The sequence below is a fragment of the Schistosoma mansoni genome, chromosome 2 (assembly GCF_000237925.1).
Source record: "Schistosoma mansoni strain Puerto Rico chromosome 2, complete genome".
Lineage (NCBI taxonomy): Eukaryota > Metazoa > Platyhelminthes > Trematoda > Strigeidida > Schistosomatidae > Schistosoma > Schistosoma mansoni.
In genome coordinates, this window is record NC_031496.1 from 28,272,911 (window position 1) to 28,297,298 (window position 24,388).

The following is a 24,388-nucleotide window of genomic DNA, read 5'->3' on the forward strand; positions in this document are numbered from 1 at the left end:
ATTTTTATCATGCTTGTCTCCATTTCTCGACGTAATGTGTTCTTTAGTCTTCCTCTTCTCCTTTGACCTTCAGGATTCTATGTGAGGGCTTGCCTTGTGAGGCATTTGGGTGATTTCCTCAAAGTGTGCCCAATCCACTTCCAGCACTTCTTCCTGATTTCTTCCTCCACTGGATGGAATCTGGTTTGTTCTCTCCCGCATAGTAGGTTGTTTCTCATAGTGTCTGGCCAATGGATCCGAAGTATTTTGCATAGACAACTATTAATCAACACCTGTATCTTCTAGATGATGACTGTCGTAGTTTTATCCTGTATGTTTTAATTTTTTATTCACAGTATATATAATATACATTGTATTGTCTTCTTAATTAGGATATTCATTGAACAGAAGAAGAAACGCGCGTCCTTGATTCAACTGCTAGCCACTGTCCATCATTGAACATACATTATTGTTGCTGAATCAATAAGCTTAGCAAAAATAAAACTGAAACGAACAGTTTACCTATGATTTTCATCTAATTCAATCTAAGTCACCGAAGGTAAACAAAATGGAAAATTGGTTGGCTATGCTGTAAATCTTCATCGATTTAGGTGGCTTACGTATATACAACAACCGAATACCTAGACGTATGATATTGGTTGGCTTAGTAGGTTGGAATAAAGCTAGTAACAACCCAAACGTGGCATCGATCCACGACATCAATGGCTGTTCGACTGATCGATGTTTGTAGGTACAGAGTATCTGGTTGAAATTTCAGTGACTATCATGGTATCCATTCGAAAGGGGCCACAGCAGGCGACCATCAAAAGGAAGTGAGTGTATTAATAAAAAATGATCACTGAAGGTGATAATAACGTTTTTGGTAGAGTGAAGTACGTTCGATTTACCTTCTGCCCTTTACTCTACGACCAATCAAAAACGTAGTCTTCTGAACGTGTGATGAAGAGTCTACTTTCAACAAATACTGTAATTTTTCGAATTCGGTAACATTGTTATTGCTATTACACTAGTTATGTTATTTCGAATAGCTAAGCGGTAAACAATTGGGACAGATGTTTCTAAAATACTTCAGAAATGTCTAGCGGATTTTATTTTGAATAAACTTTAAGTGCTAAAAACATGACTTCCTTTTAAAATTAAGAATTAATGTGCTTTTCCGTGTATATAGTCTTATGTCGATCCGTTTTCATAATCTACGACCAGTTTGGTACGCACTGATACCTCCTTACACTTTCTTTTTAGGTGCTGTGTTGGATTCCTGCAACATACTGTTCGATTTTCAATTGATTTAGAATCTATTCCTTCAGAGCATTAATCGATTTCCATACACCTAGATGAGCGGTGCCAATAAGTTAACTAAAGCCACTACACAACCCCTCCACTGCATTTTCCGTCTTAAGAAGGTCTTTCCACAACAGTATTGTAGATATTCTATAGTGTAATTTTGAAAATTGGTTCACTGAAATCATTACGTTTTTCTGGTCTCCTGATCTAAATGTCTTCGAAATGATTTGTTAACACCTTGATTTCTTCATTCCCTATGTAAAAATGATGACTCTATTAGATTCTCAAATGCAGCTGTGACGTATGTGACCAGTACGAAAGTTAATGCTGCCGAATGACGAATATGCAAAGCAAAATTTTCTTTTGTCATATAAATCGTTGAAGATTCGTTTATTGGAGTATCCGCCATATACACTGGCTCAGATGGGACAGACAACCTTCTTGTACGGCATTCGGATATATTTATCTAAATCCTGATAGTGATGAGTGTTCAAAGTCAGTCATAATACCTGATGGATTTGAAACTTGGTACAATTCGTTTAATTTGTTGAATATGCAGACATACGAATTTATACTTTTGTCATTCATTTGAATGTAAACCAATGGAAAAATCATACAGTATCTCGTAGCATGAATCGTGTATAGCTGACTAAACAAAGGTGGCGACATCTTGAATGTCCTGTCAGCTTATCAATGACGACACTGCTTCAACTATTCCAGATCCCAAGACGTAGAAAATTGATATATGGTAGTGGAAGTAAAATATGACTGGTAGTTGAGCGTGGACAAATAGACACAGCCTACTGGCTGTTAAATATGTGGTTTCCCTTTCTGTCATTGATTTCCACTCCGGACCGACTGAGTGTGACTGCTTGTGATTGTATTGAACAAATTACTATCAGTGTTAATCTGGATCTCTATTTTGGATCGTGAATCCTAGTTCTGATATAACGTGGCAAGCCTTATCAACGTATTACCGTAATATACGTGAGAGATAAAAAATATTTTAAACATCCGATATATCAAAAATATTAAAATTCTTTTGTCGCCCGCCTTACTATCATGATGTAGGAAATTCTCTCTCCTCACAATCGCCTTATATTCAGGTAAATTTAGTACATTCAAAGAACCTGGATTTGGAAAGGAAGCTTGACTATCATGCTGTACACGTCGAAAGATCTGTTTCGTTACATTATCAGCTGGGAGTTGAGCTGATACTACGTACGACAAACCAGTTGACACTGTAGCCACAATTTGATGTGTCGCATCTGTTTGGAAAGCTGCTCGATCTTTTATCACATTGGCTGCCTTTTTCGCATCTACTTTAGATTTATAAGGAACATGATTGTGCTTCGTCGGCTCTTTTGTAATAAATTCATACATATGACAATGCGACCTAAACTTCGCCGCACGATATTTCGTACGTTTCTAGATATTCTTGTTGTTAATTACTTTTTCTTTCCTGAACGTGTAACCATTCACTACTAGGAAGTCTGAGCCGTTATTGGTCTTCACGTATTCCAAATGTATTAAAATAAGGTGTAAAAAATATAACCAAGGATGCAATTCGTCGAATTCACAAACAATCGTTTCATTCTGAACTCTAATCAAATATTTTATGTCAAGACAAATAGATACAAATTTACTTTACAAATCTTCACATTTTCATTGCAAATACATAAACGTAATTAGGTTCATTACTGTTAAATTTTCGGTCACCTGGAACTGTTTGTTAAACTCTTGATCTGTTGGAAATCCAACAAAAAAACATCACTTTAGTCAGATTATATCCTGGCTGTTCGAAATGGATGTGCGAAATAACACAGCTGGGGTAATGACAATAACACTGTTACCGAATTCGAAAAATTACAGTATTTGTTGAAAGTAGACTCTTCACCACACGTTCAGAAGACTACGTTTTTGATTGGTCGTAGAGTAAAGGGCAGAAGGTAAATCGAACGTACTTCACACTACTAAAAACGTTATTACCAACTTCAATGCTCACTTTTTATTAATGCACGCCATGAATAATTTTAACCGATTATTACTACTAACTGACAAAAAAACGTGGGCAACAACTTGGATAATTTGATCCGATTAATAATGAGTTTTTAGGTATCGTTGCCAAGGTTTGACTTGATAATCTCAAAGTGGCTTACACTGAGTCACGAAACGTCAGAAAATTTAATTTTTCTACTTATTAAGATATTACAAATATATCAATTTGTTTATTGTGGGCAAGAACAATCGCAACAGTGTAGATCCACTTATACTTTATTTAACCTTGGAATTCAACTTTAGGAATTACTTTGAATTTTTCATTCACTTAATTAATTCTTTCATCTCGAATCAAATTTTCTATGTGTGATCATTATTGCTATCACAGATACTGTTTTGGAATTCATCTTGAGAATTTCATGCCGTCGAGTTAACGTGATTTTTGAACTTAGTTTGATAGAAATTTGTGCCAGGTCCTATGTTATTTAGGTCTAAATGACTGGTCTATCGCGAAAACTAGAAGCATGGTCAGTGTGCATCGCTGTACTAATCCTGATAGAAAACAGATCCAGTACTGTCTGTAAAAGACAACCTTGCTAAAAGAATGCTAATCAAAAAAATCAATCAAAACTACCTGAACTTGGAATTGAACGATCTTCAGTTAGAAGAATTATGACGCCTAATGATGAAAGCCGAGATCCCTCGAAAATCTTAAGGACTTTTCCTCCTCTGGCAACCAGAACAATAATCAGTATAGGTTCATGGAATGTCTGGACAATGTAAGAGACCGGGAGGACCAATCAAATAGCTATAGAAATGATGAGATACAACTTGTAGGTTTTCAAAATAAATGCAAGGCATTGGACCCAAACTGGACAGAAAAGATTCGATTCAGGGGAGGTTCTGTCGCTCTCTGATCATAAAGAAGAAAGTGCTACGCCCATACAAGGAGTTGCACTGATCCTATCCAAAGAAGCACGAAAAGCGCTTATGGGATGGGAATGACATGAATCCAGAATCATCAAAGCATTTTTCAAAACAAAGAAGGAGGAGAACACAATGAATGTTATCCAGTGCTACGCACTGACCGATGACAGAAATGAAGACTATAAAGATCACTCTTATGAGAGGTTTCAGTCGGTTGAAGAGAAGCGTCCATATTCCGAAGGTTTAGTTTTCTTATTATTGCTTCTACATTATTTAGACCTCTTGTGACCTTTATCTTGTCGTGCTAATCCAGAACGGAAACTTAGTTCGACAGATATCTATCTCAGGCTCTCTGTTGATGATGTCTGCCAGTCAGTCAGCTACAACATAGGACCAGGCACATATATCCATCGGTTGAAGTTGCCATACCTCATCAGCAAAACAAGATGAACACCGAATTAATAGTAGATTCAATGGTGGTAATATTGCATATAAGGATATAGCACAGGAAGAAATAAAGGTATAAAGTAATTTTAATCTTATGGTTTAAAGAAAAACAAAGAGTGTATACACCCACACCATTGTGATCGATTCTGAGCCATGTCACACACAGTCTCCAACTATTGGTTACGATAGTTACGCGGACCTCAACCAAGTAGTCTGCGTCTACCAACAGGGCTCAGACTAGAAGTTAGTGACTTCGAGCACTGATGCCACGTTTTGGTTTGGCCGCCCCTAATTTTCTTTCAACCATCCCCAATACTAGTCAGCATTGTGCGTCATGGTAATCGGTGTTTAGGTATGCGTAACATGTTGCCCAACTATCTCAGTCGATGAAGATTCACAACTTCATCAATTGATTTACCATCATTCCTCAATACCCTGCGTCTAACCTCACTATTACTTATCCGGTGATCCCAGCAGATGCTGGCAATGTTTCTAAGACACTTGTGGTCAAATACTAGTAGCTTACGCGTATCTTCTATTCTCAATGACCACGTTTTGCAATTGTAAAGTAGAACAGAACGAACTGCCACGCGGTATACTCGTCCCCTGTATTGAAAGACGGATATCTCGCCTTCGCCATAGGTGACGTAAGTTGGCAAAAGCCAAACGAGCTTTTTGAATCCGTGCAGAGATTTCGTCAGACACCGACCCATTAGGACTGATCAGACTTACAAGACAAGTGTTATCGATGGGTTCGACCGCTTCACCCCATATCCTTAGTTCGGGTGTTGACGAAGGCCAGTCCTGGAGTAACGACTTGCATTTAGAGTGGGAAAACATATCTCAAAATATTCTAACATTGTTGCTCAGTGTTACCAAAAGACTGAATTTTATCAGAGTCTTCACCAAACAGGACTAAATTATCTGTGTATTCTAAGTCGATTGGTGGACTTCCTGGTAGATCAATTCAGTTGACGAGAGCGTTATTTCCAGCAGTCAGTCAGTTACAACGTAGAACTTCGTACGTACGTACATCAGTTCGAGTTGCCATACCACATTAGCACAGAGATGAAGTTGTCGATTCAAATCCCATATTGGTAGAAGTAGTAAGAGTATAAGTATTATGTGAAAGATAAAGGTTTGAAGATGTTATTGAAGGAGTATAATACGGTGAAATAAATTTGGAAAGAGAAAAAGGATACAGACATGAAAAATTCAGATTAGAATTTGGTAGAACACAAACAGTGGATGCACCTTCGCCATTGCAAACGATTTTGAGCCATGTCATTCAAGGTCTCTAACCATCGGTTGCTATCATCTCGCGAATCCCAACCAGGTAGTTTACACCTACCAACACGGCCCAGTCCACTTGTCAGAGACTTCATGGATTTATGTCATGTTTTGGTCTGGCCGCCCCTAGCTTTCTTCCAACCTGCTCCTACACCATAAAGCATTGCACGTCGGGGCAGTCGGTGGTTGGGCATACGTAACACATGTCCCAGCCATCTCAACTGATGAAGTTTCACTACTTCATCAATCGATTTGCCATCCTTACCTAGTACCCGTTTCCTAACAACTGCATTACTTACCCGGTGGTCCCAGGATATACGAGCAATCCTTCGAAGACACCTATGATCGAATACTAGTAGCCTACGAATATCCTCTACTCTTATCGGCCATGTTCCACTGCCATAAAGTGGGACGGAACGAACTGCTGCACAGTAAACCCGTCCTTTTGTTGCTAGACGGATATCTCGCCTACGCCATAAATGGCGCAAGTTGGCGAAAGCTAGACGAGCCTTCTGTATCCGTGCTGAGATTTCGTCGCACACCAGACCACAAGGGCTGATGAGACTCCCAAGATAAGTGAAGCTGTCAACACGCTCAACTACTTCATTCCCTATCATTAGTTCAGGTGTCGATGCAACCCAATCCTGAAGTAACATTTTGCACTTCGAGGGAGAGAATCGCATGCCGAACATGCCTGCATTGCTGCTTATAATGGTCAGAAGACTCTGCATTTTGTCAGCGTCTTCACCGAATAAAACTATGTCGTCGGCGTATTCTAAGTCAACAAGTGAATCTCCCGGTAAAAGTTCAGCTCCAGGAGATTGAGATGATGAAAGTGATATCTCTAAAAGCATGTCAACGACAAAGTTAAACAAGAATGGGGAGAGTGGACAGCCCTGACGAACACCACTTGAGGTAACCAATTCTGATGACAGTTCGCCATAGGCTCTAACTCGACCAGTTGTGTTCGAGTAGAGTCTTTATGAGGTTAATGTACTTCTTTGGTACTCCTTTCACTGACAAACACTGCCATAGAACCTCACGATCAACTGAGTCAAATGCCGCCTTAAGGTCGAGGAATACTACTATTGTGGGACGTCTGAATGTATGTCTATGTTCTAGGACCTGACGTAGAGTGAATATCTGGTCTATGCAACCACGTCCAGGTCGGAAACCAGCCTGGTTTTCTCTAGTTTGCTCTTCACGAGCTTTGGTTAGGCGCCTAAGTATTATTGAAGCTAATATTTTAGACACTATATTAGTCAAACTGATTCCTCTGTGATTGTCACAGGAGGACTTTTATCCTTTCTTATAGACTGGCACAGTCAGTGAATGGGACCAGTCAGATGGAATTACGTCCACTTCCCAGATTCTACCTAAGACCTCAGTCAATCTCGTTGCTAGTACTGGACCACCATCCTTAAAAATCTCAGGGGTAAACCTGTCGGGGCCTGCGGCTCTCCCTCACTTTAGATTTTCTATAGCTTTTTCAACCTCGTAGAGAGTTGGAGGACTTACTTCAATTTGCCATTCAGGACGACTGGGGATCGTGGGTAACTGAAGTGTGGCTGAAGGTCAGTTGAACTGGCCCCTAAAGTGTTCTGCCCATAGATCCAATCTCCTGGATTGAGAATGAATGATATGCCCATCTTTGTCTGAGATAGTTTCGCTAACAGTTGGGTTCCTAATGCCGGTTTCTTTAATAAGTCTGAATAGCTGTCTGCTGTTACCTATTGCCGCTGCCTTTTCCATCTCTCTTGCTTTCGCTACCCACCACTGTTCACGATCATTGCGTAGGCTTCTTATTAGCCTGCGCTTAAGCTGACTCCGCTCTTCGTTATGTTCAGAGCCAGGTGGGATGAGTTTTCGAGCATCTATCAGTGCGGTAGATGCTGCTGAGATCCATTGTTTCTCCCTAACCTTATGGTTTACCTTACTAGCGGGTATCACTGCTGTCTCCACAGCTTTTCGGATGTCATTCCACGCTGCCTCGGGGTAGGCACAACTTACATGGCTGCCCAACTGTTTTTCCAGTTGTTCCTGAAATACTTTTTTTAGCTTGCCTATCATTAAGTAGAACCCTTAGAGGCTTACCTACAGTGTCTTTCTTACGTCCAGTAAGACGCAGACAGATACGTGCACGCACTAGAGCATGATCTGAATCTAAACATGTGCTCCAGAATGAGCGACAGTCTTCTATCGAGCCCCTCCATCGGTGGCTGATGACGATGTGATCTAGTTGGGTCCAACGTTGGGACGAATTCGGGGGTCGCCAGGTCAAAAGATGTTTTTCCTTATGCTTAAAGTTAGTATTTGCAAGAAATAAGCGGTTATCTGAGCACAGCTGCAACAGACGGTCGCCATTATCTTTTCTTTGAGCCACGACACCATAAGATCCACCCAGGTGTCTTTCCCTTTCACTTAGTTTACCTACTTGAGCATTAAAGTCACCAGCCACGATTACTACATCAGAACGCCTAGCTTTTCGGAGAAGGTCAGAAAGTTTCCTGTAAAACTCATCTTTTATATCGTCTGAGCTGCAGTCAGTGGGAGAGTAGGCAGAGACGACGAAGAGGCAACGACGAGTTTCCTTATCTTTTCGAGTCCTTACTGATCCGTTTAGTCGGACAGCGCATAGACGACTGTCTACTGGGATCCAGTCTAAAAGAGCTAGTTCTGCCCTAGGACTTAATGCTATACCTACTCCAGCGAGGCCATGGGAAGCAGCATCAGGGTTTCCAGATACACGAAGCGTGTATCGAGATGGTTCTTTATTTTGATTAGGTGAGGTCAAACGAATGATACTACTCGGATCTTGTATGCGCGTTCCGGAGACGCAGCACACATCGATGGTGTAAGATTCTGGAGTCCTAGCTAAGGAGGCCTGTTGTCCTATTTGGCACAATGTTCGGACATTAAAAGTTCCTATATGTGGTTTAGAGCGTGGTTTCAGGAGACCAGGAATAACGTTCCGTGTACTTGAATCGTTTGCCCTAGCGGTGCGAGGTGATAAAAGGACGTGGGAAGGGTTAGTCGTGGAGATAAGAGAGTTATTAAGAGGAGGAAGGATTTGAAAGTGACCAACTTGGTCTCGTGTGCTGTTACGGGTATGAGGGCTAATATCACTTCGCGGCTGCCCACACCGTGGAAGGGTATTTCTTGAGGGACCTGAAAAGGAAGTTGGATTAGTGTTGGTCATAACGACCTGGGAGCGTGACCGCAGTGCCCAAGGGACAACTGCTTGAGGCCTGTCACGCACGGCCTTTTTGTGGTGGATTTTTGACGTGTTAGCTCCGTACTTGTTGGGACCTTACCGCCAGAGACGGAAGTCCGTGGGATAAGGCGAGGTGTGCATTTTTAGGGTCGACCTTTTCTAACCCCACCCCTCCTTGTGGGAAGGCAGCATCGCTGTCATGCTGGTTGTCTGAAGGAAACACCTTACTGCCGTCACACCTCTGTACAGTCGGCAGTACGACTTCGCCTTCGGACCTTGGGATTGCTGCTTTTAGTCTTACCGCTCTTCAACCGACCTGCCTGGCATGGTAGAACCTTGAGGAACGATTGTTCCAGCCAGTATAGCTCGATTGGTTTGTCACGATAGGCAAGCCCGGCCACCACGTCAAGGTAGCAGCAACGGTCGGGGATGATAAAGTGATGAAGTTAAACAAAAATGGATAGTGGACAGCCTTGTCGGACACCACCTGAGATTGAAAAATCAAATAACAGTTCGTCATAAGCTCTCACTAGACTGCTAATGTTTGAGTAGCGAGCCTTTGCACGGTCTATGTACTTTTGAGGCATACATTTCAACGACAGACACTGCCAAAGAACCTCTCGGTCTGCAGAGACAAATGGAACTTTTAAGTCAAGAAAAACTATCATTGTCGGACGCCAATAAACATGTCTGTGCTCTAAAACATGACGAATAGTGAATATGTGGTCGATACAGCCACGACCAGGTATGAAGCCAGTTTGATTTTCTCGCGTTCGCAGTTCACAAGTCTTTGTTAGGTGTCCGATAATTATTGAGGCTAGTGTTTTAGAGGTTATTTTAATCAAACTAATCCCTCTATGGTTACCACAGAATGATTTTGACCCCTTCTTATATATTGGGACAATTAGTGATTATGACGTAGCTTAGAATAGAAACCAGGGGCGATCTTACTGTAACTTTCTTTTACTTTTTTTCATAAAAATGAGCGCAAATTCTTTAACTGAAAGAATTTTCGCTGACTTCATTTCTGCTAACTGAACCGTGTCTTCTATCACAATAATGATAATAACAATGATAATTATTATTATTTCACTCACACCAACTCCCGTTTATTCTTCTTGATTTTTCTCATCATATGCACTTTACAATGTTTATCTCTTCACAACTTCATTGTTCTTGTGTGGCGCATATGTAATTGGTGCCCACTTTTACCAATGTTTATGTTCAAAAAAATCTAACATATAACACGTCATAAAAACTAGGTTGTATTTACAAGTTCACTAGCTGTACATTAAATGTGATCTGTTAATTTTATAAGTGATCAACAGTTACCTCCGTAAAATGACAAAGGATGCCCGTTGATCTTAAAACAAAGTTCCGATGATAAGCAGTAGGTATCTGTGTTATAGCTCAAAACCTGATCAAGTCAAGAAATCGAACTCATCATGTTCCATACTATAAACTCTAGTTGTCAGTGTCTGGAATCAAACTACTACTATTTCTACGCGAGTCCACTACCTCCGATGAGATCGATCCCATTTCGCTCAGCTTCAGAGTTATAGACATTACTACTGAGCTATTCGAGCCGCGACTAGCCTCTTGTAGGATACATGTATTTACAATCGCTATTTACTACTTTCTTTGCACATTTTATGACGATAACTTAGTAAATCTTCCACATGAGCTCCGTATGAATCCAATACAAACATAAAGATACTAGGGGAAAGTTCTCAACAGAATTAACGGTGTGCTACACGAATGCTCAAAACCTACGAAATAAAATGCCGGAGTTCAAGTATTTATTTATTTATTTAAACATAAATATTGGTAAAGGGGGCACCAGATATATATGTGCCACACATAACAATGAGAATGGGAAGAGAAAAGGGATAATATGCATATAAGAAAAAAAGAGGGAACAACAAGAACCACAGAGTGTATATTAGTGTAATCTTCCTACTAGATCGGGCCATGTCAGAGGACATAGCAGGAGAGTAGAAAAGCCAAGAACGAACAAAATACCCATGGCATACAGGTTTTCACACCGAGTCATCAGTTCTTGGAACCTGACACCCAAAACAGTGATGTCCTCACCTTCAAATGACTCATTCAAGAGAAGACTAAACACTCACAGAAGCATATTAGAAAAGGAATAACAGGCCGTAGGCCTCCTGTCTTTACTACACAAATATGAATCTGAAATTGTGATGGAAGCATAGTGGCTTGATGTTTGGCATGAAACCAAACTAACAGACATTTTACTAAATCCAGAGTTACTTAATTGATTGTATTCAGTGATATTTATAAGAAAAATAAACAATTCAAAAGTGACACGACATGTGTCAAGTACTTAACCAAGTTTGAGACTTACCAACTTTGAACGGCTGGTCCTCCTGCATTATTGAGACCACGAAAGAAAAAACAATCCAGAAGTTAAATCACAGCTGAAATAAATGAGATCTCAGAATTACATATGCTTACTACCGACTTGCCGTAATGTTTAAAACGGCGCTTTGATCTGATTGGATGATGGATTCATCAAGCAATTGACAGATTGTAACGGTCATGTGGCTTCATTTGCCATCGTCTACTTGATTACTGATTGAAATTTTCGAATGCTGTATTACTTCACCTAGATGATGGCATACAAGTCTACAAATATTCGCTTCCACGAAGGGCTGCAATTAAACTCAACTCCGTTTCGTAATTTTAGCAGCTGCCTTAGCGACCAATCAGAATGAAGCGGAAATTATCATTTCCGTCATCTCTGTAAGCAATGGTGGTCGGCTTCAGTTTCAGCTTGGAAAGGACAGCAGGCTTGATGGCTTATGTTAGTCCTAACAATGATGGTCTCTCAGCTGATCCAACTTTCCTTTGAAAGAGTCGATAGATGGAGCCTCAACCATGTGCTGAAGTAATGAATTCCACTCGTTGATGATTCGATGAGAAAGCCGATGGCCAGCTGACAAGTAATTTTTTCTGAGCTTGTGAACGTTTTTGGAGTGTCCTCGTAAATCCTGTTTTGGAAGACAAGAAATATTAGGGTATATCACATGCAAATTTATCACTAAGTAACTTAAAAACTGTAAACAAGTCACTTCTAGTTCCACAATATGACAGCGGGAATAGGTTTAGCTTAGCTAGTCGAACATTATACTGGAGCTTCGCTATCTCAGGAATCAGCTAAGTCGCTATTCTCTGAACCTTTTCTAAAAGCTCACTTTCCTGTTTTAAACAGGGTCTAGCCGCTTGTATGCAGTAATCAAGTTTAGGACGCACGAATACAAAATGTACAAAGTCAACAGCGTCGACATGACTAAAAGCTCTAGGTATTGACCATAGGGTTCTAAAACATTTGGCGGCTTGTAGCGGTAAATAAATCCCCATAATCAATTGCTCTGTAAGTGTTCAACATTGAATGTTGACCAAACCAGTTTTAATGGACTCACCTAGCTGAAGGCGCTCCGTCATGAATCCGCACCAGATCACAAGTGAGAACGCCGTGCTCAACTTCTCCTACGATCGCTAGCCAGTTTAAATCAGTTACTTCTCCAGATATTGATAACCTAACAAATATATCTTCCAACCTCCTCGCTTCTGACTTTTGATTACACTGCGTGGGCACGATTCAATCACAGGTGTTGCTGGTTAAGGTTTTGTCAAACTACAATAACTGTGGCGTCTTCAGCCTATTGCACGACAGTCTGTAATAGTCTTTAACTTTTGGCTAACGACGACTCCTAAATCATTGTGTGTCTGGCCAACTGGTGGCTCAATGTTATCCACAGTGTATGTACCTGTACCCTTGTTGGCAAGTGCCATGTTTGAGACCATTCAGATAATTTCTCCAGGCCATTTTGGATTCCGAAGTTATCACATTTACTTTTTATAGCCCTCCATGTCCCGACATCGTCAGCATATGGCATGACTGATGATGACAGAAGACGAGGAAGGTCATTTACATATAAGAGGAATAACACTGGCCCCCAAACTATACTCTGAATTACTCCGCTAAGCTCAGTTTCCCACCTAGACAACTATGAGTTCACCCGTACTCTTTGTTGGCAACTAACTAAGAAATCTTTTATCCACACCAACAGATCGCCTGGAACCCCGACATTTGTTATTTTATATGACAGCTGTGAGAGACTTTGTCAAAAGCTTTGCTGAAGTCAATTTAGGCTACGTCCATAGGTAACTTTAGGTCTCTAAGGGCGCAGCAGCTTTCACGGGCCACTAATAAGTGAGTGAGACAGGAATAACCTGATCTAAGGATATACTTCTTTTCCGAAAGGATCCGGTTTTCACCTGCATAACTAAACAGGTCCTTCCGAATAATCTTTTCTCAAGTTTTAACAACCACGCTAGTTAGGCAACGGGTCGATAATTCTCAGGTTTATGTTTCCTACCTGTTTTGAAGACAAAAGTTACTGTGGCGTCCTTCCAGTAATTTGGTAAACGACTCTGGGTTACAGATAGGTTAAAGCTAATACCTAAGGGGTTCGTAACAAAGTTAGCTGGTTCATTCAATAACCTAGGATGCAGTTCATGGAGTCACGTGGATTTGCCTATGTCAAGCTTATTTAGCAGACCAAAGACATCTAGTTCTTCAGTGGTCACGTTGTCCAGTGTGTGTTGGAAGGATTTGTATGGACTGATGGGGAGGGTGTTTCTGCAGTATATGCATTGCTAAAGTAGTTTGAGAATACCTGGACTTTGCCAAAGTCGTCCTCCACTAGTGATGAAGCATTACTGTCTCCCCATAGTGCTGGAACGTTACCTCTTCTTTTTGTCTTTTCGTTTATACAGGAATACAAGCGTTTAGGACATTCCTTAGGTTCTCCAACAATTTTCACTCCGTACAATCTCCATGGTTGGACCCTTTCACTAGGTGCTCATTTTTTTCTCTCTTTTATCCTTCTAAATAAATATTATTCTTAAGATTAGGAAGTTTGTAGTTGAGGCAACAACTTGTGTTACGCTTAAATCAACTTCCCAGAATCGTTTTATCTTCACTATTCATATACGACTCATACGTACTGATTATTCTTTGCACTTAATTGAGACTTTTATAGCATCACTCTAAACTGTGACTGCACAAACACTCATTATAACGTCATATCTTACCGTAATAATAAGTTATTTACTTATTAATTTATTTTATTTTCATTACTCATTTGGTGATACATACATAGTCGTTTATTCCTCATGATGGGTCAATATGAGATCTATTAGGACTGATTTAAAGGTCGGGCCGTACCTAGTCGCTTCTTTTGCAAGCTATACTAGGGCACATGTGATAAGTACATCAACTGGTTCTTGCGTTCTGTGTTTTTTTCCGCTGCTTTTTGTGAAGCTGCACAAGTTAGTTTTAGCGTGCTGAAATTCTTCAGTTAATGTATTACTCAAAACGCGGGAGCTACTTTACTTTTAATCAGATTACTTTTCTTGGTCTTTGCTGCTGGTAGTCAAGTCAATAAATTCCTCTAGGCAAGCTCGCTTGTTTTATGTTATAAAATGTTAATCCGTTTTGTTTTGAGTATTATTTTGCAGATCTTGAGAATCTAATTTAGTTTATTTTTGTTTAATATAAAGATTGTTGCCACTTGGGACCATCTAACTGTCCACATGTTCGTTCTTAACTGCCACTTATGATGTTATCGAGAGCATTGGAAGAAAACGATCTCCGGTTTGTTATTTCATTCAATATTATGGATAACCCTATCACATCAACTGAAGACGATTGGTGAACGGTTGCTCAAACATCGTGAATTGGTTGAAGTTAGACATTAACACCGTTGGATGCCGGTTCAGTGGTCTATCGGTTAAGTGCTCTAGCGCGAGGCTGGAAGGTTCTGGGTTCAAATCTCGCGAGCGCGGGATCGTGGATGCGCATTCCTGAGGAGTCCTATAATAGGACGAAACAGCCGTCCAGTGCTTCTAGGTTTTCCATGATGGTCTAGCTTCAATTGACTCGTGATTTCAATTCGGAAAATACTGAAATATCCACAAAACCCCTTCCGACCTAAAACTGATTGTCCAGCTGTAGGATTTAATTTGTCTTACAGATATACTACTTGAACTGTAAACGCGATACTGGCGATCCTAGAGTTTATGTGAAAGCTAGAGTCAGGACAAGGACAACTTTGCTTTAACCTTTATTCGTTTCTAAATATTAAAAGTTAGATTAGTATAATAATCAAAGAAATTATAGCCATTAAGTGGAACGCACAAACATACCAACCGGTATTACATGTCTTATCGAAATGGATAAAAAATATGAGTCACACTAATATAACTCCTAGGTATGCGATTTCGATGGTTTAAAACCCCAAGTAGGTAGACCAAACGAAACCGAAAGTCACTTGAGCAGATCTTTCAGTGTCGCAGCTCAACAAACGGAAAAAACGGCAACCGTCTGCAGCAACTATACTCAGATAATCGTATATTTATAGGAAGCACTAACTTTAAGTATAAAGAAAGGTATTGTCCGACGTGGCAACCCTCACAATCGACTAAGCGATTGATTTGAATAGACCACACTAATATGAGCCACCATTAGAGAGGTTTCATAGAAAACTGTTGCGTATTCTGGACCAGAATCATTCTCTAGTCCGAGCATGTATTTGTCTGGACGTAGAAAAGCCACAGTAAGTAAACCCCTTAGAGTTTAGCTTTATGATGAAAAGGTTAAGAATTTATTTCATAAACAACTTGGGGATTTGGCCAGATATGAAAGTGATACTCACTTCGGGGTAGCTTAGCATGATATTGAAAAAGCTTTGGAAACAGCAGTGATATCTATCAGTAACTTAAATTTGAAGGTTAGGAGAAGTCAATGGATTTTAGCCGAATCTACTGAAATGATAGATACTCAGAAAGTTATCCCGTCTGTCTCCGGACACTGGGGATGTTAGTCAATCCTGCGTCTTCAGTGATGTTTGTCTCCGAAGGAATGCTGAAATTCAATGACAACACCATTTTAGTAATGTAAATGTCCAACAACGTTTGTTCAGACACGGTGACGATACTTCAATTGATGCCACGATCCTGAAAATTGGTCGCCATGTCTTGGACATGCACTACAAATGTCGCCCCCATGTATTCCGATCGCGCCTTATTTGCTTACTTCGAGACTGATTGCAGAAAGTGGTGAGGCGGTATGAGAGTTGTACACCCCTAAAATCTGTCGTTCTCTCACGAAACCCGGGTTATGATCATGGAGATTTCGCAAGAAAATGGCACGCGTGAGCTCCTGTCAACCATCACGGATGAGCATAGGCTTCCCAACAGAAGTCTCCGACAAACTCTGTACAGGGCAGTCCTTCCCAGGTGTTTCCATTCGCTAATCCTTTCTACGATGTCTGCTTCGGATTCACGATAAAACGATTGTTCCAGCTAGTATACACCGACTGCAACACCACGATAGGCAAGACCGACTACCACGTCAAGGTAGCAGAAACGTTCAGCAGCATAATCTACAAACAAGGATTTTCCAACAAAATATAACAAAGGCAATCATATCCAGTAATTTAAATTCTTAAAAATTTATATAGAATTCACGACGAAATCTGTTCCTTACTCCTCCTCCTTCCCTTTTACCTTCAAAATTCCAAGTTAGTACTTGCCTCATTATGCGGTTTGATAATTTCCGCAATATACTTCACATCAAACTCCAGTGTCTCTGTCTGATTTCCTTTTCATCTGGAAGCTGCTTTGTTCCTTCCCACAGTAGGCTGCAATCGGTGGTATCCAACCAACTGACATCCATTATCTTCCGTAAATAACTCTTTATAAATAAATGCACTTTCTGATGATATTTGTAGACATTCCTCAAGTTTCGGCTCCGTACATAAAACTATCTGATTTAGATGTTGACTGACAGTTGTTTTGAGTTACATATATATTCTTCATTCGTAGAAACACTGTCCTTGTTTTGCCAATTCTTACCTTTACATCTGCATCACATCCTCCTCCTTTACCGATTATGCAACAAATGTATGTAAAATTCCCCACCTCTTCCAGAGCTTCTCCATAAGGTGTGATTAGGTTGGTGTTCCCTGTGTAATGTTTCGGAATCTCGCCTTTTGTCTTATGTATGTTGAGGCCTACTACTATGGAGGCTATTGCTACATTGTCTGTCTTCACCTATATTTGTTGCTTTGTCTGAGTTAGAAAAGCTAGGTAGGTTATCTGGGGAGTCCAAATGGTCTAGTTGTACCCAAGCTGTCCCCAGATAGGTGGAGGTCTCCATAATCCATTCAACTAACAAAACAAAGAGAAAAAGCGAGAGAAAGCATTCTTGTCTTACACCGGTCTTCACTTCCAAACCACCTTTCAGTTGGACTCCACGTACCACTTCCCAGTTTAATCCGTCGTATGAATTCCGTATGATGTTCACAATCTTCTCAGGTACACAATAGTTCAGAAGAAAGCTCCATAAGGTTCTCCTATTCACACTATCTAAACTATTTCTCATAGTCAACGAGGTTCATGTATAATGAGGAATCATTATTTTACGTTAGAGCTCGGATACTGCGTGTGTGCGCAGCCCAATGTCGGTGGTTTCCTGAGGCAGCCACAACCCTAGTCTTTTACCCAGAGTTCCAATGCACAAGATAGTGGAGCACCGTAAGGAGATGTAGTCCTCTGGTGACGAACAATAGGTTCATATGCCATTTGTATTCCTAGGATACTGGAGCTCATGTGCATCATTGGTTTGAAATCAGAGTTTTCGTGCTCCCTTAGTTGAAATACGTGTATCCGCCAACCCGGTTAAAGAGCCAGACATTCGCTTTTCGTCCTCTCAACTTCGTAGACAATAGTAATGCGGCGGGAAAGCAGTGAGTAGGACTTCACAGGTAGTGGTTGCATGCACATGGCCCTATCAAAACATTTCGGGAGGGAGAGCTGACAAATGAAGTCCATTAATATTATCCAGACTCTCTACTTGAGTACTTATGGTCGAGTCGGAGCTTACAGCGAAATTGTATCGGAACTGGTTACTTCATGTGGTGTTCGTTAGATTCCTCCATTTTCTCCACTTCTATTCAACTTTATTTGAAACATTCTCCTGGATGTGACACTTTCATCTTTTGACTCGCCAGAGATTGGTCTTCTACCGAAAGATTCATTTATTAACTTAGATGATATAGATTTTGGTGAAGGCACTAGCAAAATGCAGTTTTCTGACCACGTCAAGCATCAATTCAGGGAAATGTTGGGATGAGATTCTCTCCCTCCAAATTCAAAATTTTAGGCGTGGGGTCGGTATCCTAATATCCTAGAAGACAACCATGCTAAAAAACGCTAAACAGCAAGTGGACAGGATTGCCCGGACAGTGTTCGACAGAAAATACTGGCGGGCGGCCCGTGCTCCTTGTCGAGGAGTAAGAGGCTTAAGTAACCAGACGTAACTAGACTATACACATATTAGTACTCCTTTTATCATATGCGTATATTTGAATAGTTGACTACTGTCATACTATTTACTATTCTTATTTTTTTTCCAATTCATTAGTTACAGCACTCTATACTTACAGCCACTTTTGACTTTATTTTGTATACTTTTGGTTCTCCTTTTGTGTGGTGTGATGCAATCTGGTCTGTTTGCATATAAATCACGTATGTGTGAGATAGACCGTTCATTCAGTGGATGATGATATTTTTGTTCTGGAGTCGACGGATAAGACTATTTAAGAAGTTACTATTTTGAGGACCGTTAAGGACTCAGAGTTTATGCAATGCTGCTGGTGAGTGTTAATCCATCAATACATCATCACAGGAACAAGGTCCTTAAAATCAATATTCTGTTCGGCAGTGTGGCCACGTGATATTTGACCGAACCACAACTCATAAAACACACTCATTTATATTTTCTTGTATTATGTCTTCTAGTAGTGTTATTTTCTAGTCCTATTGATACTGTTACTGCCTCTACTGACCAGGGATTTGACCTGCGAACTTCATCTCTGTTTGTTTATTGGGTGTTGCAAATTGAAGCAATGTACATGAGTACCAGATAATACCTTTGAGACTAACTGGTTGATACTTAATAATTTCATTCACATGCCTCAACCTAAAAATATTTAAGTCAGTGATTATAATGGAGGATAGCCAGGATGTATATTTTGACAATAATCATTCGGTAGCGATCATTTGTCCAATTAGACTGGAGTCAGGTATATGGTCACGAAATCCCTGTCTTCTGACTTGACCGGGTTGGTGTCCTTCGATCATAAAGGTGTTACAGACAAGAGTGTTATTAAACTATGAATATCTGAGGCGTCTTTGGTGGTGAGCCCGAGGTAACAACAAAGTGAGAGTCTGTCTCTTGTTGTAACCATATATTTTACTTTTGTTACATGCCGTGGTATTATTAATGTGCTCCCGGATTTTTGTCGTCCACTTGTATGTTTAATCGTAATTGTGATAGGACGGACACTCGAACTGTTCAGGATTGAGACTCTAACCCCCAATCTTTCTATTCTAGCTAGAAAGCATGGAAGCAAAAGGATGACCTCCACGAGTATGTCGTGACAGACCAATGCAATTTTAACAGGTACGTTATGTGACAGTTTCTTTAAGGGAGTTTTTTGCCACAAAGGTCGGGATTGGAGCTTAGGGGTGAATAAGTGTTTTCTTGAGTGATAGCCTTCCAATGATGGGATACTTCACTTAACTGACTATATTTTCTGGACCTAATTGTATCTCTTAACCATTGTGTATATAAAGGATCCTAAATTGAGACTTTTACTCTCGATCTCTCTTGTCAAGTGAAATCTCGAGGAAATCGCTATATAAAATTTTTGGGATACTTTGGGATTTTTGTGTCATGTCCCCAAAGTTTTTCTAGAATTTTCTATAGTTGGTTCCCCAAAACGGGCAAAATTTTCCTGAAAATAGGGAGATTAGGGTTTGTCTCTTAGGAAAACTGTTACGGATACGGCAAGTTTGCCGAAGCTGCACTCTTCGCAGCACGGAGATCTTCCTGGTTAACCTCACAGTGTCGACTTGTCTTTATCAGATGAAGAAAATGGTAAAGCGCCAAAGCCAGTGAAGCTGTCGTCTTCATCGCTCCATAACCAGTTAGAAGAAAATCCCATAGAACGTACGCATCCACAGACGGACATAGTGGGTATTGTCACAGCAGCAATCCAGGTGCCTCCGGAGATTTCTGGTAACAAGAAGTCATGAAGCGCTAACGTGATGCCGAAACTGTTAAAAAAACAACCACCTGAAAAGTATGTCCTTGGTCAGTTCCCAGTCTCTGATTTAGGGGAAATTTTTGGTTTTTGTATCGTTTTCTCAAACTTTCCAAAGCGGCTTCCCCAAAATTTCCCCAAAACGTACAAAATTTCCCGGAAATAGGGATGATGAGAATGGTAAAAATTTACTGACTGATAACAACACACATCTGAAAATGTTCGTACTGTTACGAGAATAAGTAACTGCCAGTATTTTTAATCTACTATCAAGTTAAACCCATATTGGAATACACGGATTTTATATAATTTATTTGTTATCAGATCAACATTCAAATTTGTAGTATGTAAGCTCAGCAGTATTTAACATTCATTAATTAGATACGATTGGAGGAGACAATAAAAGTGTACTGGTCTACTTTGAACAGCATAAAGCATACTTCATATTATATGAAAAAATCAACTAAGTAACGGAGAAGTTTCTTTCCAGTACCGTTTTGACTTTTTTATTGATTCCTTCTGATATCTTATCTTTTTTGAAATAAAGAAGGACGAAGATAGATTTTTCGCCAATAGATGTTTTTTTATCTTCAGGGTGTTGTTTCCCAAATTTCACAATAAATATCGCCGAGTGTCCATCTTTACCAATTTTGTTCTTGATCAATCAATTTCTTATTTATTTTATTGTTTGAGTATAACATTCTATCTCTATTAAAGTGCGTTTTGACTAGATATCTTTTTCAACTATAGGGATAAAAGTTGATATAGCTGACACGTTTCTGTCATACATATAGCTTTCAATAGTACCATTGTTTCTTCGTCTTACAGCAAGATATTAAAACCTAAATTGGTTACCCCATTCACATCCCATTGCAAAAATCATTTTTGACTGAGCATTGATAAAATGACAAAGTAAGCAAAAATTGTGTCCCATACCATTACAAATAGTAGACCTATCATTATTTTTCCCGTTCCTTCTGTTTTCAACTCCTCGACTTCTGAAGTTCACTAATTTCGACCGAAAATCGAATACGTTCTCACTGGTACACAAAGAAAGAAACAAGGCAGAATATTTTAGTTAGGAACTAATCTTTTTGCTGTATGAGGTGACGAAGGTCATAAACATCTGTAGACTTACTTGATACTGTATACTTCTAAATTATTTTTTGCTTGATTATCATTACTACTTACAGCAGGATAAGTAACTTGAAACAGTAGGATACTACCATACTTGTGACTGGAAGCCCTGAATATCAGTCAGTTTTTGTTAAGGTGGTGATAGGATTCACAAACTAAGATAACTTCACAAACATTTTCAATCTATCTGACACAAATATAATCTCAAAGATCGAGTATTAAGATGCATGAGAAACTGTATCATTATGAACCTAATACAAAAACGGATGCTGATTAATATTCAAATTCCAGATAAACAAACATACATTTTCAAGTCCAATCGTAAATATTTACACGTACAAAATAAGTAAACTATGCAATACTAAATGGTTTCAATCTTAGGACAAATAACACTGACTAGTTCAGTTCAAGTATATTAGCAACGGCAACAAGTTTTGAATGCAGATTGAATTGAATATTACAGGGTAAAATCATCTACCAAAAACTGCATAGAATAAATAGTTCATTGGTTAAGAAGAGACAAACAGTAAGAAAAAAGCAGTTATAAAACTGGTATATAAGTTGTTGAGTAGATCAAATAACTTTAAAAATAAACCAGATTTAAAACCCTGTAAGAGATAGAAATGATTACGTTTAGAGTTAAGGTCAAATTTAATTAAGAATAAAATAAATATGTGTTAATATTGTAGTGAAGGAGAACTCAAGTGAAGATAACCAAATGTATTTTTTGTTCTTGTAGTCTTTCCTTTGATCTTCTTAACTTTCTGCCTCCAAACATTTCACATTCGATTGATGATACATACTACTTATATCTATAGACATCAGTAGCACACATCACAGAACCTCATAAGTAATCGTTCTAAGAAAAAAAACTAAATAGAATACATAAGTCACTGATATTACAAAATGGTTCTGGCCTCTATCCTTGATGATATCATTCATGTTTACAACAGAAAACTTGTATTACTAAGACGAAACAACTATCCAATATCTCATTATTTTCAAATGTCTATATAATCAAAAGCAATCCATAATATATGAAATTTTGAGATGGTGGTGAAGATGTGTAGCTCAGATGGATGATTTTGATAGAGTTTTGTTCTCTGAGTTGGATGGTTTGGTCCTGTACCTTCTCGTCCTTCTGAACGGCTCTCGTACACTTCGGGTAATGATATCGTTTAGAATAACGACAACAACTCCACGACTAAACCATCCAACTCAGAGAACAGAACTCTATCAAAATATGTATTTCTTAATGTAACATATATTATTCAATAAAATACTTTACATTTACGTAAATATTATTTAATGATGAAAGAGAAAAAAGCGAAAACACAATGTAAATTATCTGATGGAAGAAATTTTTTTCAAAAATGTTTTATTATTGAAAGAAATTTCAAGTTGATATAAGTTTAGTCAAAAAAAAGGTAAATAAGAAAAACATTCAGGAAGTTATACTCTCTCTCTTCATTGATGTCATAACAATATGTGTGTATGTGTGTGTACACACACATACACACACGCACACACACATATATAGAAATAAATATACATACATAATACAATTGTTTTTTTAAAAATGGTAGGTTTGTTTGTTGTATTTTTTCGTGTTTTTTGATTTTATCATTTATACAGAATTTCCTGAAGCTTAGTGACAATTATTTAGAAAGAAAAGAAAAAAAATGACATTCAAAGGGAATATGAATTATAGAATAAAAGAAGATAATATTGTAATTCAAAAAAAAACCTATGGGCTTATATAAAATCTACTTAGTTAAGAATAAGGATAAGAAAATATCAACGTTTATAAAGATTATAGAATTCTTTATAATAATAGTCCTGATTTTGGTACTTTTCAATTATGTATATAGCCATTATTTAATGTATGATTATATGTATTAGAACTTTTGAGTCTTAATTTGAACAAAAATACAAAACATAACTAATAGTGGTTTATTATTTGAATTTCAGTTGACTTACTTACTTACTCGTGTTACTCCCCCACAGAGGAGCATAGGCCGCTGACCAGCATTCTGCAACCCACTCTGTCCTGGACATTCCTTTCTTATTCTATTCAACTTTCGTACATTCTTCTCATATCTGTCTATTTCTCGGTATAATGTGTTTTTTGTCTTCCTCTTTTGGTCTTCCTCTTCTACTTTGACCTTGACAATTCCATGTAAGGGCTTGTCTTGTGATGCGATTGGATGCTTTCCTCAAAGTGTGTCCAATCCATTTTCTGATTTCTTCCTCCACTGGATGGAATCTGGTTTGTTCTCTCCCACAGTAACTTGTTGCTGATAGTGTCTGGCCAACGGATCCGAAGTATTTTGCGTAGAGAGTGGTTAAAAAACACTTGTATCTTCTGGATGATGGCTTTAGTGGTTCACCAGGTTTCCGCCTCATACATTAGAAGTGTCTTGATATTTGTATTGAAAATTCTGATCTTGGTGTTGGTTGGCAATTGTTTTGAGTTCCATATGTTCTTCAGTTGTAAATATGCTGCTCTTACATTGCTGATCCGCGTCTTCACATCTGCATCAGATCCACCATGTTCATCGGTGATGCTACCAAGATATGTAAAGGTTTTTACATCCTCCAAAGCTTCTCCGTCAAGTGTGATTTGATTGGTGCATGTTGTATTGTATCGGAGAGTCCTGATTTTCCCTTTGTGTATATTGAGATCTACTGCTGCTGAGGCTGCTACTACACTGGTCGTCTTCTCCTGCGTGTGTGATAGAAGAGCCAGATCACCTGTGAAGTCTAAATCGTCCAGCTGCATCTTACCTGTCCACTGTATCCAGTGCTTTCCTTCAGATGTTGACGTCTTCATTATCCAGTCAATCACCAGGAAAAAGAGAAAGGGTGAGAATAAGCAACCTTGCCT

The 24,388-nt window shown here is 39.2% G+C and overlaps 1 protein-coding gene across 1 annotated transcript in view; it reads right to left on the minus strand.

The window, feature by feature from the left end:
- Smp_125500 (hypothetical protein) overlaps positions 1–11,604 on the minus strand; it is a 24,308-nt gene extending 12,704 nt beyond the window's left edge. Inside the window, exon 1 of the mRNA XM_018796290.1 lies at positions 11,532–11,604. Within this exon, the coding sequence (XP_018650517.1) occupies positions 11,532–11,559 (28 nt within the window). The 5' untranslated portion in view covers positions 11,560–11,604. The remainder of the gene's footprint in view (positions 1–11,531) is intronic.
- Between the last annotated feature and the right edge of the window lie 12,784 nt (positions 11,605–24,388).